This window comes from Zalophus californianus, chromosome 16 (genome assembly GCF_009762305.2).
Source record: "Zalophus californianus isolate mZalCal1 chromosome 16, mZalCal1.pri.v2, whole genome shotgun sequence".
In the NCBI taxonomy this organism is placed as follows: Eukaryota; Metazoa; Chordata; class Mammalia; order Carnivora; family Otariidae; genus Zalophus; species Zalophus californianus.
In genome coordinates this window covers 49,361,131-49,374,097 of record NC_045610.1, presented here as the reverse complement: position 1 = coordinate 49,374,097, position 12,967 = coordinate 49,361,131, and the positions used below count along the sequence as shown (strand labels likewise).

General features: G+C 49.0%; 1 protein-coding gene across 4 annotated transcripts in view; it reads left to right on the top strand.

Moving 5' to 3' along the window:
• Positions 1-12,967, top strand: part of PRKCA (protein kinase C alpha) — a 392,291-nt gene that overhangs the window by 327,060 nt on the left and 52,264 nt on the right. For all 4 annotated transcript variants that reach the window (XM_027625641.2, XM_027625640.2, XM_035724576.1 and 1 more), the window contains 2 exons: positions 9,935-10,072; positions 10,820-10,993. In XM_027625641.2, the coding sequence (XP_027481442.1) occupies positions 9,935-10,072; positions 10,820-10,993 (312 nt within the window). The remainder of the gene's footprint in view (positions 1-9,934; positions 10,073-10,819; positions 10,994-12,967) is intronic.

Here is a 12,967-nt window from a genome sequence, read left to right as displayed (position 1 = left end):
CCTACCTTTGCTACAGGCGGATGAGCACTGGATTCAAAGATCAGAGGTCTGGATTCAGAGCCCAGGGACGAAGATGGAGTTAGACACATCACTTAGCCAGTTGCCACGTCTGTAACGTGGGTGACCTGGGTTACCTTATCTCCAGCTTCCTTCTAAATACAAAAAGGTCTATCACCCTTGTGCTGTTGGTCCAACATTACATCTCAGGGGAATGATCCTCCGCCAGATGATCCGGGGTCCTGTTTCAAGGACCAGTATAGAGGGAAGTAACATCCTTCCCTTTCCCCCTACCCCCGCCCGCAGTACTGTCTCAATGGCTCAGTAGCCATGGGTAGTGGAGTTAGCTCTCTAGACCTCAGTGTCTTCACCTAACCAAAGGCAGGGCAGACCTTCCCAAGGACCCTTCTGCTGCTGACAGTCCCTGGGTCTGAGAACTCCTTGCAGAAGAATGAATGATGCACACCTGTGATTTGCCGGCCATCTCTGATCCCCAGTGCCAGGAGAAAACTCGTCAGCAGGTGTTGGCATACTTGTACGGGAGGAATCACCTAGCCACATGCCTCCAGGTTATAGCTGTAGGTTGGATTACCGAATCTGAAGGGGGGGTAAAAAAAAAAAAAAAAAAAAGACAATCAGATATTCCTACCACGAAATCAGACACAAGACCTGAAAGAAACCAAGATCCTGCCTTCAGGAATCAGGCTGTCTTGACTCTTTGGATTCCCCATTCCCGTCTCACATTCATGGTCAGATTAAAGCGTCTGGCTTTGGGCACCAGCCTTTGCCGTGTCCCTCTTGACCTAGCCAGTTCCACGTCAGGAATCCATCCTAGGGAGACCGGCGATGTGCGCGGAGGTTTGGAATACAAAATAGTTCATCTCTGTGTTATTGAAAACTGAAAATTGGAAACAATGTAGCTGTCCAAAATAGGGGAAAGGCTAAATACACTGTGGTAGAACCACACAGCGGGGTATGATGCAGTCACTGAAATCATGTGGCAGAAGAGTGCCTCCAGAGAAAAAGTTTACAACACACTAAGGCATAAAGCAGGTTGCAAACAGTGTAATTCTGTTTATGTCAAAGAAGAAAACATGAAAACATTTAGAAGGATATACAGCAAAATGTTAACAGTGATTCTCTCTGGGCATTGAAACTATGGATATTTTAAGTTGTTTTCTTTCCTTTCTTTCTCTTTCTTTCTCTTTTCTCTCTTTGTTTCTCTTTCTTTTTCTTTCTCTTTGTCTTTCTTTCTCTTTTTCTTTCTTTCTTTCTCTTTCCTTCTCTCCTTCTCTCTTTCTTTCTCCATGCCTGTAAATATACTACTGTGCTCACAAGGAGCAGCATTGTTGTAGAAATTCTTTAAAGGCAATAACTCTGCCTTTTAAAAAAAGCTTGTATGAGAAGTAATCATCTTTCCCAGTGCACACGTGCATCCATAGAAGGATTCGAGGAGCACCATGCCCCAGACTCTCTCCTGGGCCCTGGAGATACATCAGTGAGCAGAACAGATAAGGCCCCTATGCTCCTTGCAGTGGAGGGAGACAGGGAAATAGATGATAGATAGTGAGAATCCACGCCACGGAAAGGAGAGGACAGGGTGCCCTGTTGAAGCCTCAGCATTAAAGCATCTCCCGAGCAGAGATGGGAGCGTGTCTTGTTCCTGTCTGGGTCAGAGGGAGCAGAGAGTGCAAAGGCCCTCAGGAGGCAAGCATGCCTGACATGTTCCAGAAGACAAAAAATTACTTAGCCAGAGAACAGCAGGCGTTTTATTTACTCTGTGCTACCCAGGAGCCTGTGGTGCCCGTGAGGTACCATCATCTTAACCCGTTGCCCCGTTACTGAGTAGGGAGTAATAGATGTCGTGACCAATGGCTGTTAGAAATACACCGGCCATATTCCGTTAACAGTATCGTTGAAAAGGCTTTCAGTTCCCTTGTGGTTTTCTTCTCCTGAAACCACTTAATTTAACGAATGTTGCAGTGGGTGCAGGTGAATATGTCACCTTAGGGCTAAGACGCGATGCTAAGGTCCTTGGTTATATATGGCAGAGATAGACCTGTTTATGGAACAGCACCAAAACGCCATCAGTCTTACACTGTCAAAATTGTTCGGAGAAGCCCTGAATACAGGACATTTTCGTTGTAGAGAAAAGATTATGGAAGAAATCCACAATTATTCATTTGCTCCTATAGTTGGTCATTGTTGACGTGTCTGCCCTTGGAATCTTAGAAGTAGAACCTTCTATTGTCAGATTCCTCTCTTTACACTTTGCAAAACATCTTTGATAAATATATTCATCAAAGCCATATTTTCTGTTCTGCTGGGAGATATAATATTATTGAAGACACAGCCACAAAACAGGTACCAATGGACACATTCACAATGGAATAAGGTGAAGCATTATAGCATACTTCGGAGGGTTACCCAGAGGCTCCATAACTATAGAACAGATCCACCGGGAGACTTGGAATTACGGTTAACTCTCTGCTTCCTTACTGTAGAGAAACCTTTAGGCTTGGAGTCCTACTGAGGATAAGTTAGCACCTCTTGGAAGGATTGCTAGCCAGGGTGTTACTGTATTGGGGGCTGCTGATTTGTGACTGTACACTTCCCCGTGTCTTTATTGTCTGTCTGTTTTCCCACATACCAAAGCTAGAGCATAAATCATTATACGAAATTCACAAAGTGCAGACTGTCTATGGTATTATGTTAAACCGATTGGAATTGGCAGTGCAATAGGTCAGATCATCCCAGCTCAGCAGCAGCAAATGGTCCAGCCTAATAGAGAGTTGACATCTATCGCCATCCTATCCCTCATAGACACCCAGCGCCATAGTTTGGCAGATCCAGCTCTCGGTTTTCATTTGAAACCCACCCGCCTAATAATGAGCTGCATGTGGATAGCCTCTGAACACACACATGGACAGCTCCTGAGACAAAGGTAGTTTAACACACATCCACACTTCAGCCCCAACCTGGGAGAATTTGGATTTGCAATAGTCAGATTCACTTTGTATGATGTGCTTTACAGAAACTCACCAAGAGAGTCCTTGAAATTTGTGAACACCTTCAATGATTGCAGACTCTTAGGACTTTGGGAGAATGTATCTGGTTCATAAAATGAGATGCGTGTTGGTTGTTAGGAAATTTTCCAATGGGGAGAGCACCCTAAGTCAAGGTCTTTTCCTGCACGGTCCTAGCCCCCGAGGGAGCTACAGAAGATGCTCCAGAAATCGGAGAGCAGCTAGAGCTGAGACCCAGTTCCTCTCCTACCCCACCGAGAGGGCACAGAAGCAGGGAAGCCCACAGGGGATCTGCTGCGGCCTCCCCACGGGTCCTGAGCTCCTGCAGAGCCTGTCTGCAGGCTTGACACATACCAGAATCACAGGGTTTCTGGGCCATGAGTCAGCCTGGCAGAACCCTGACCCAGGTGACCTACAGCTGCTCACAGAGGCCTTCAAGGCCAGGAGCCGGAGGGAAGTGCACCTTCTCCTTCCTGGGGCAAAGAAAAGAAGACCCCGGTAAAGGATGTGATGGGAGGCTCTGCGCTGGGGGCTCTTGCAAAGGATTCCTCATTTCAGCTTCAGCATAGCCCAGGGATACAGAGGTCTTGGTACTACTATATTATGGATGAGCAATCTGACACTCAGAGAGGCCATATCATCTGCCCAGAGTCACACAGCAAAAATGGGTAAAGCCAGGATTTGATCTAAACTCTCTGGAACCAAAGTCTGGGGCTCTTTCCAGAACTTGCCATTGATTTTATATGATAATTGAAGATTGCTGAAGGTGGAAAAGGTCCCAGGGACTCTGAAGGGACTTTGAACTTGGAGAAACATTCTGACTTAGACTAGCACATCTGAAACATGCACAGGACTCACTTGAGGATCTTGTTAAAACTGCACGTTCCTGTTCCGTAGATCTGGGGTGGGGCCCAGGAATCTGCATTCCTGGCCAGCCTCCAGGCGGTGCTGGTACAGCTGATCCACAAACCACACGTTGACTAACAGGGACATAGACCACGGTACCTCTGAACTGCAGGTTCTCCGGAGGAAAGGCTACATCATATTGATCTGATTTCCCCAGCATCTGGCCCCATGTTTGGGGCATGACAGACACACAGATATCTGTGGAATAAGTGGTGGAATGTTCTAAATTTACCCACAAGGACCCATGAGTCGAATCAAAATGTGTCCTGAGCAAGAACTCAAGATTTGGGACTTATCAGCAAGGAGCATGACCAGCAGGCTCATATGTGCTTCCAGCTCCAGCCCCAGTCAATGCTCTGCTCCCTCCTCTGGATGCCAGGCTTTGGGAGGCATTCTGCCTCTCCTCTCCAGGTGTGAATTCCCCTTTGTGCACACAGCCCAGGAGGGCGTCTGGCCGTGCAGGGCGTGTCTGTATTGCTATAGGAAAGGATGTTGGCCTGCTTATTCTGAGGCCTCCTTGGGTATGCTAAAATTTCTGCAGTTAGGCCATCGGCTTCAGCTTTATCCCTGGACATATATTCATTTTATTTGCACTCCTGGTGAAGTCTGAATTATATTCATGACAACTAGTTATGCCAATAATACGCAAGCTGAGAAGGGCAGGACTCGGTCCTGCCAGGAGACCAGTTGCCAAACAACCCACTCAAAAGCTTAAAGAAAGGAACCGTCAGCGCAAAGGCTCACTGTTGGTCTTCCGTGGATTCCAGTGAAGTCCAGGGCAATCAGGACTTCTCACCGGAGGAATGTCCCTTCAGAGAAGCTTCTGAGGGCACGGTTTCAGCTCACTGGCCTAGCTAACTAGTCCAGCATGGTGGCCTCTGGGGAGGGTCACTGTGTGGCCAACCTCCCTAAAGGCAGAGATGCCCTCACAGCCTTTGTCTGTGGCTGTCCCAGCGTGACCAGTAATTGCTTGAGGGAGGAGTTCCGATTATATTTGAACATCCAGATGCACAGTGTCCAGGGGCCACCCTCTGAAACGACATACCTGGTAACAGCCACTTTTCTGTATTAACGTTGGGCAGATGGCTGGCTGGTATTAGCTACCAGCTGACTGTACCATTCATGATTTGGCCTCTTCAAATTCTGTTGTAGGACTTAATGAAGACATATGATTTTGAATGAATCAATCAATCAATGAGATATTCAGTGAATGTGCAGTTGTGTACCCAGCACAGTGCTTGACCTAAAGACACAAAGTAAGGACCATCTTACTCTGCCTTCCAGGACCTCACGGTCTAATAAGAAAGATCAGCAAATCCTCAGAAAATGTTCATCTGTTCGTTTAGGTTCCCCAGATCAATCAACTCTGCCACAGGGTTTTGAGAGCAAGGAGTTCATTCGCGAAGTGATCCCCGAAGACCTGGGCGGGGTGGGGGTGGGGAGGGGAGGAGCAGGGATGTGACCCAGGGAAGGGAGGAAGCCAGCCAAGATCAGGGCATGGCAGTTCTCCAGATGGTCCCGATGCTGGATACACTGGAGCTCAGTCCTGCTGGGGAGCTAGGGAGATGGCATGCAACCCGCTTTCTTGTGCGGCCAGTCGAGGCCACGACTTCCTGGGGTAGCAACATGGGCATTTCAGGCTTGCTCTGCAGGCACGGCCCCAACAGAACCCGCGGACAGCCTCCGATGTGCACAGGGGTGCAGAGCCAAAAGCTCAGGGGATGTGGGCGGGTCATAGACAATGTCTGCCACAGGTTGGAAATCCCAGGAGGAAGGAGGCATCAAGAAGATGCCTCCTTCTTGATGGGGGAAGAGCGACCAAAGACTGGAGGCTGGAATGGAGTGGCTGGGGGAGTCGTGGGACCAAGGTCGGAGACAGAACTGACAGCCAAGGGTCTCTTCCTCATCCTTTGTGACAACTCGGCCTTTTTCTGTCCAGCAGATAGGAAGCCAGAGAAGCATGACAGGGTCCCTCCAGGGAATATACTAAAAGGGAGGTCACAGGAGTTGGGGACACTAGAGGTGGGGCCACCTTGACAGAGAGGTGGTAAAGGAGCCCCAGAGAAGAGGCCAGAGTCTGGACCTAACCTGCAGGTAGATTTGGCACGACCCGTTGATGGATTGGCTGTACAGTGTGATCGGAAGAGGCATTAAACAGATACACCATAAATATTCACAAGTTGCCCTATGCGCTCTTGAGAGCAGGGCCATGGAGGGGAGAATGGCAGCCAGTATTTGGGGAGGAGTCCTCTGGAGAGATGGCAAGCAAGCTAAAGCCTGCAGACAGGGAGAAGTCAGCCCGGGAGGGGGTGGGGGACTGCACTCCCACAGCATGGGGGGAGGGGGAGGCAGGGGGGAGGGGCAAAGGATGAGAATCAGGAGGCAGAGGCTGCCTGAATGCAGACTGGAGGTGGAGGCTGTGTAGAGCACCCTCCTGGAGGTCATTTGCTCCCCGCCACCCCCAGCTGCACAGCTGCTAGGATAGCCACTGGCTGTCTCCTCCAGCTGTGCTATTGATTAGACCCAGGGTGAGCGAGGCACTTGCCAGAGTCAGGCCCGGACCACTGAGGATTTGCTATCATGGAAGAGCTGCTTTTGCAAACTCCATATTGGCGATGGCTCCATGCCATCCGGCAGCCGGGCCCGCAGTGGCAGCGTGGGAATGACTCCAGAAGCATATTGTGGAGGGGAAATGTGGAAGCCGTGTGTCAGAAGGCTAGCTGCACGAAGCCCCCCCAGGCTGCTCCTATCTCAGGGCTGCCAGGAGCTGGGGAGAACTCCATCTCGTCCCCTGGGCCAGGCTGCTTTCTAGCCTGCCCCCTGATAGAGAATGAGGTCAGTGTAGCAGCCTGGCCTGTCTCCTTCCAAACCATCCCCCTGCTCTGCCAGCCACATGGAACCCAACTCTGCTTCTGGCTCCAGAGGCATGAGAATGGAATCTGCCCGGGGCAGGGCAAGAAGCCGGTGTCCTTCCTCCCTCCAGCTTCCCCTCCCCGGAGCAGGAGACTCCTTTGTCGACATTCCGCCCAAACTTCGCGGATTGATTTCAGAGCGGAATCTAAGATCCTACTGCAGTCGGATTCAGAAGTACTCAAATGCAAAAATGCTTTTCTTGCATTTACATCCCCCTTTGGGGACAATCTTTTCCCTGTAACTGGACTAAGGAACAGCACAAAACTCGGAGTCTTTGCTCGGTATGGCCCCCAATGAGGGCAGTGTCTGTCCGGAGGTCACTCCGTGGGCTGCTGTCTGTGGTGCTGAAGTGTCAAAGGAGGAAGGAGCCGGGACTCTAGGAATTCTCAAGTCTGGAACCTCTGGTTAGGAGCCCCATGCTTTAGATGGAAGCTGGGTGTTCATGGGCAGCCCCAGCCCGATCACAGCCTCACCCAGATGAAGATGCTCTTTGACTGTTTCAAGCCCCTCAGAGCACTGAGTCCATCTTTTCAGAATTTACTGTGAAGTTCCCGACAAAATAAAATCAATCTCCTTGTGCCTTTTTCTGATAACGTTTCTTTTTAAAAATCAAAAGAACAGAATAAAGTGGCATCGTGGGTATCCTCATCTCACACTTGAACTTCCTGATTGTTCATTGCAATTTTGACGACACACACCCGAAAGTTTATCAACTTGGAATCATTCCTGGGACATATGTTTGGCGTGAAAGAGGACTTCCGCTATCCGCCACCTCCGTTTTGATCCCAGTCTCTACCTTCTAATTGATTAAGTTCTCCTTTCCATCTTCTCCCTTAACTCGGGCAGAGCGTCCCGTGATGGGGACCGAAACTACCCTCTCCGGCAATAAGGAATGCCCCGAGCCAGCAAGACCCCGCATGACTGACCCCAAGACAGCAATCAACTTGACCTTCACTGCCCAGCTGCATGCATGTACCCACTGGCCTCTGCCCAACATTCTCCTTACATAATCCTGGGAGTGCTTTCAGCCCTTTGGAGACAGTCTCTGAGACACTAGTCCACTGTCTTCCTGGCGCTGGCCTCCCTGAAATAAATTACTTTCTCATTTCACCAGCCATCGTTTGTCTGCCTTTGGACTTTGTCAGCGGCGAGTGGTCGAACCTGGTCTGTTTGGGACCCCGTAGCCAGGTGCTCCTGCATTCCTGCTTCCTGGCTTCCAGAGGGCGGGGCTGGTCCTGCAGTTGAGGGGGGGTCCTGAGGTAACACTAGTGGTTATATCTTGGCTCTTTCTCACAAGTTTGTCTAGACATTCCTTCCATCCTCTGTCAAAGGGGAGGCCAATTTATGTATCACTGAAGTTCAGGTTTTTGTCTTTAAAGAGTGTCGGTGTATCCAGTGACCCCCAGGTTCATGTGTGTGTCCCACCGGGCACTGCCAATAGAGGTATATAGGACAGCTGTATTAAATACTTTCAGCCTGGAAGCAAAAAAGTGAGGGCGGTCTTTCCCCCATGTCTTAAGGTCTCTGCAGAAAAGTTGGGGCCATCTTTCCTCCATGTCTTAATGTCTCTGCCTACATGGCTATGCTTACCTCCGAGCACGTACTCAGGCCATGAGGTTTGATCCTTACTGAAACATGTTATTTTTGCCACAGAAAAGTATCACCTAACAGCACAGCATCTGATGATCACATTCAAGCTTCATTTCCTTATTCAGCCAGAACGTAGAGCGCACGCCCTGTGCCAAGCACTGTGTGAGGCCTGGGGATCCAGAGACGGCTGGATCCCATAATGCAAAACCTCTTCCACAGAGCCTGACACAAGGTGGGGATAAAGGGACACTGTTGCTGTAAGGGAGTATGGGTGATTCCTCAAAAGCTGCCTCTGCTGCTAAAGAAAACATGGCACATCCCCCATCTTCCCCCAAGAGAGTGCTCTGGTCACGTAGTAAAGCCCAGGATGCCTTCTTTACGTCCTACACACCTTTTTGGTAACCACATTGACTTGAGTGTTGTCTGGCACCTGCTCGGAAACTCAAAGCTGCACTTAGGTCTGCTGCATTGCGGAAGGGCAGGGGGTGCACCTTATCATTCAGAACGTATCCAATGCCACAGTCTTTGCCGTCGGGCTCAGGGCTGTGGTTGTGGCAGTTGAGCCACGCTGCAGGACCCTGGCCTTTTCAGCAGCTGATATGTCCAGCAGCTGGAGCCCTCACAGTCAGGCAGATGTTCTCCATGCAGAGTCTGGGGGGAGATTCTTCCTGGGCTCCTTTGCTGACCTTTGAGACCTTCCCACGTGATCCCATCAGCCTTTCCTTTTCGGCTGAGCCTCCTTGCTCTCCTCCACCTTTGACCCGAGACTCTAACTCTTCAATCAGAGTAATGAGGGTGTAGTTTCTCCAGCACCAGTGTGTAGCATGAGCCTGGTTTATAAAAATGCCTTCTGGTAACTGACAGGTCACTGACCAGGGATGCTTCAGGTTCAAAGGGTGCTGCTGTGTATTTTGTGTGAACCCAGGTTCTCATGCATATCACCATTTTCCTGAGTTCAACTCTTAACTTAAAAAAAAAAACAAAACCCTATGTTCTTACTATGCCTTTTAAAGTGGCAATAAATCATCCCTGAGCTTGCCGGTCAAAAGTTTCCTCCCCAGGGAACCCCTTTTTGCTAGGATCCAAGTTTCCTTTAGGCAGATGAATCAAATTGGAAAATCTACGGATTAGAAAAGCATCAGTGCACAGTTTATTTCTTGTATTATGTTAACCATTGTGAAACACCGTTTTCCCCAAGAAGTTAACTTCTAAGTCCTAGAATGAAAATCAGCCTGACTTGGTTAACTATGCAAAGAGTTGTCTCTTGATAGGTAAGGGCAATTTTTTTCTTTTTTTTTTTTTTTTTTTTGCTACTTTGCAGATATTGCCCTTAGGGTAAATATAGCCACTGACTTTTGAATAAATATTTCATCACCCTGTGATTTCTTGCCCTCATCCCACCTCCCACCCCCAGCTGCCCTCAAGCTTAGTTAAATGCTTTCCATCACTCTTTTTCCTGGGAAAAATGACCCATCGATTTCACCTGTGTGCTTGTTGTTTAGAAAGCCAAGCTTGGCCCTGCTGGTAACAAAGTAATCAGTCCTTCAGAAGACAGGAGACAACCTTCCAACAACCTGGACAGAGTGAAACTCACCGACTTCAATTTCCTCATGGTGCTGGGGAAAGGGAGTTTTGGAAAGGTAAGGGCACGGTTGTCTCTGAGGCGGAGGGGCTTTTGCAGAGACTGCCGGGATGGGTCCTGTGCTCCCTGAGGTTTCCAGAGCCGCCCTTGGGATCTCCCTGTTCTCTGTACTCCTTTCTCAGATATTCCCCCGCGCCCCACCCACCACCTCATTTCATTAAAAACAGTTGTATCCAGAAAGCTACAGAGGTTTCACTGTGTGTCCCCATTTCCCGGTTGAGAACAGAGCAGGTGCTCCAAAATGTTGGTTGAACCAATAATTTTCACAACTAAAAATTAAAAGTTGATTTGTAGAACCTATTTGTCTGCATTTGGCTTCTGTGGCTCCAGATCTTACGATAGACCCAGGAAATGATTTCCAATCCCGCCTCTTTCTTTGTCTTGGCTCCCGACTCGTGAGTTTATAAAGGCCAGTCACATTTTTGCCCAAAGGATGCTCCTGAAAAATGTGCACACTTCAAGGCTAATACCGAGGACGCGTATATTCCTTCCTGTGTCCACCATAGCGCCATCATGTGGCTATAGCCCGCGCAGCGTACAAATCTCGACAGCTTCTAAATTACACCGTGCTGGAGGAATGTAATCTGCGCTGATGTGCGAGATTTCAAAATTTGCACATGAAGCGGAACTTTATGAATATATAGTGTAGGCCAACTGAACGGCCACCTGACCGGGTTCCCCCACCCAACCCCCAGTACCAGAGTACGCTTCTGAAGCTTTCAGATTGCCTTTCGTCTGCTCCCAGGTGATGCTTGCTGACCGGAAGGGCACAGAGGAACTGTATGCTATCAAAATCCTGAAGAAGGACGTGGTGATTCAAGATGATGACGTGGAGTGCACCATGGTGGAGAAGCGAGTCCTAGCCCTGTTGGACAAGCCCCCGTTCCTGACACAGCTACACTCCTGCTTTCAGACAGTGGTAAGGCCCCCAGGGGTGCCTATCTGTGGTGCCACACATGGCGTGCTCTCAAGGGCCACTCCCGAAGCCGGTGTTCTAAGCATCTGAATCAACCTTCCTCCAGTGGAGAAGGCTCAAGAAAGCCTCTCACTCTTATGCCGCTGGTAAATTTGGGGAGTCCCCTCTCTGGGATGTGCCCTGCTTATAGGCTTGGCACTAATTCTATTTAATTCAGCAAACGTTTGTACCAAAGGTACGTTGTATAAGGTACAAATGTACAAAGGTATGTTCCTTATACAAGGCCATGTGCTAAGACTTGGGGTAACAACACCAATAAAATAACCCATAGTCCTGGCTTTTGAAGGCTATGGGTCCCGTTGCTAAGCATTGCATTAGAACCCGAGGAAACTTGATCTCATAAAAGAGTGTGTTCTTGTTTACTGCACACAGCAGGCTTGGCAGTCTGGCCTGTTTTGTACAGCCCATGAGCTCTTAAGAAAGGTCGGAGGAGAAAAAGAGAATAATATTTTGTGACATGTGTAAATTCGATGAAATTCACATTTCAGGGTCCGTGAATCATTTTCTTGGAAGACAGCCAGGCTCCTTCATTTTCCTGTCCTCCACAGTGGCTCTCCTGCGGCACAGGCAGAGTTGAATCGTTGCAAGATACACCCAGAGCCTAAAGTATTTGCTGTCTAGCCCTTTACAGAAAGTTTGCCAAGCCCTGTCTTACAGTATAACAAAAAAGAGGGCAAGAGAGTTCCGAAGCACTGATCAGCCCATTGTGGGGCCAGGGCCCTGGCATGGAGCTTGCAGGTGGCCCGCAAGAAATACAACCATTTCGAGGGCACCATTGTCAGGCACACCCAAAGACAGGCTTTCCATCCTCAGCACCTGCCCTTTTTAAGATGTGACTCAATAATCAGTAGCTATAATTATTACTCTTATGATTATAATTATTTTCAACTTTCTACTGGCCATAAAATGACCTTCTGTCTTGCATCTCTCTTTAAAAATCTCTTGGGAGGTCCCCCTCAATGCTCTTGGAGCTTAGAATCTCCGAATGACTGCGCAGTGTCGGGGCGGGCCAGGGGCTGCAGAGCCGGGCGCCGGCCACTGTGTGTCAGCCTGGCACTGGCAGCACGGCCGGTCCCTTCTCCCAGCAGCACCTAAATAGTGCCCAGGAGGGAGGAGCAATGTGCCAGATGGGGAGCCATGTCTGCGAATCCCAGCCTGGATCCTATCACCCTGGTTACACGGATGAAGCTCCAGGGAGCAGCAAAACACGGAAATAAAGATGGAATTAAAATTCATCACAGGAAGGCTAGAGAAGGAAGCTCCGGGAGCTGTTTCCCGGCTGCTAGCACCAACTTCATTGTTATCTTCCGTTCCCCGTGCAGCACTTCAATGTTTAATAACTTCTGCAAAATGGTGACATTGTCTAGAAGTGAGCAGAGGTTGGCTTTCACCTGGGTGTGCTGTGCCGTGAGCTGCTTGGCTGTTCAACCCCATTTTCCCCCATTTACCCCACTGTAATGTCCTCGTAAATATGCAGCTTTACTGGGGTCTATGATGTACGCCCTCCATGGCGCTGACATTGAGCACACCAGTGACAGAGAAAATAAAAAACAATACTTGGGCCTATTATGATGCAGAAGCACATTGGATTAGCCTCTCCATGTATAGTCCCCTTCCCCACAGTAAATATCACTGAGCATTTATAATTTAGGAGCCCAGCCTAACTCACAAGATTTGTTTTCAGAAGCTTCCAGTGGAAACACATGACTACATCACTGGGGTTTGCCTCCCAGATGCTGCGAACCAGCAACACTCGTTAAAAGTAAATAATTGGCCCATTTGGATTCTTCACATCATCACTAACTTAGACATGTCTTAAGTGTGCAGGAGAAAGGGGAAGAGTGTTAGAAGGCCGTTACAACAATAGAGAACATACGGAACCAGGAGGGGGCAACCATGTTGACAGTTAATGACTTT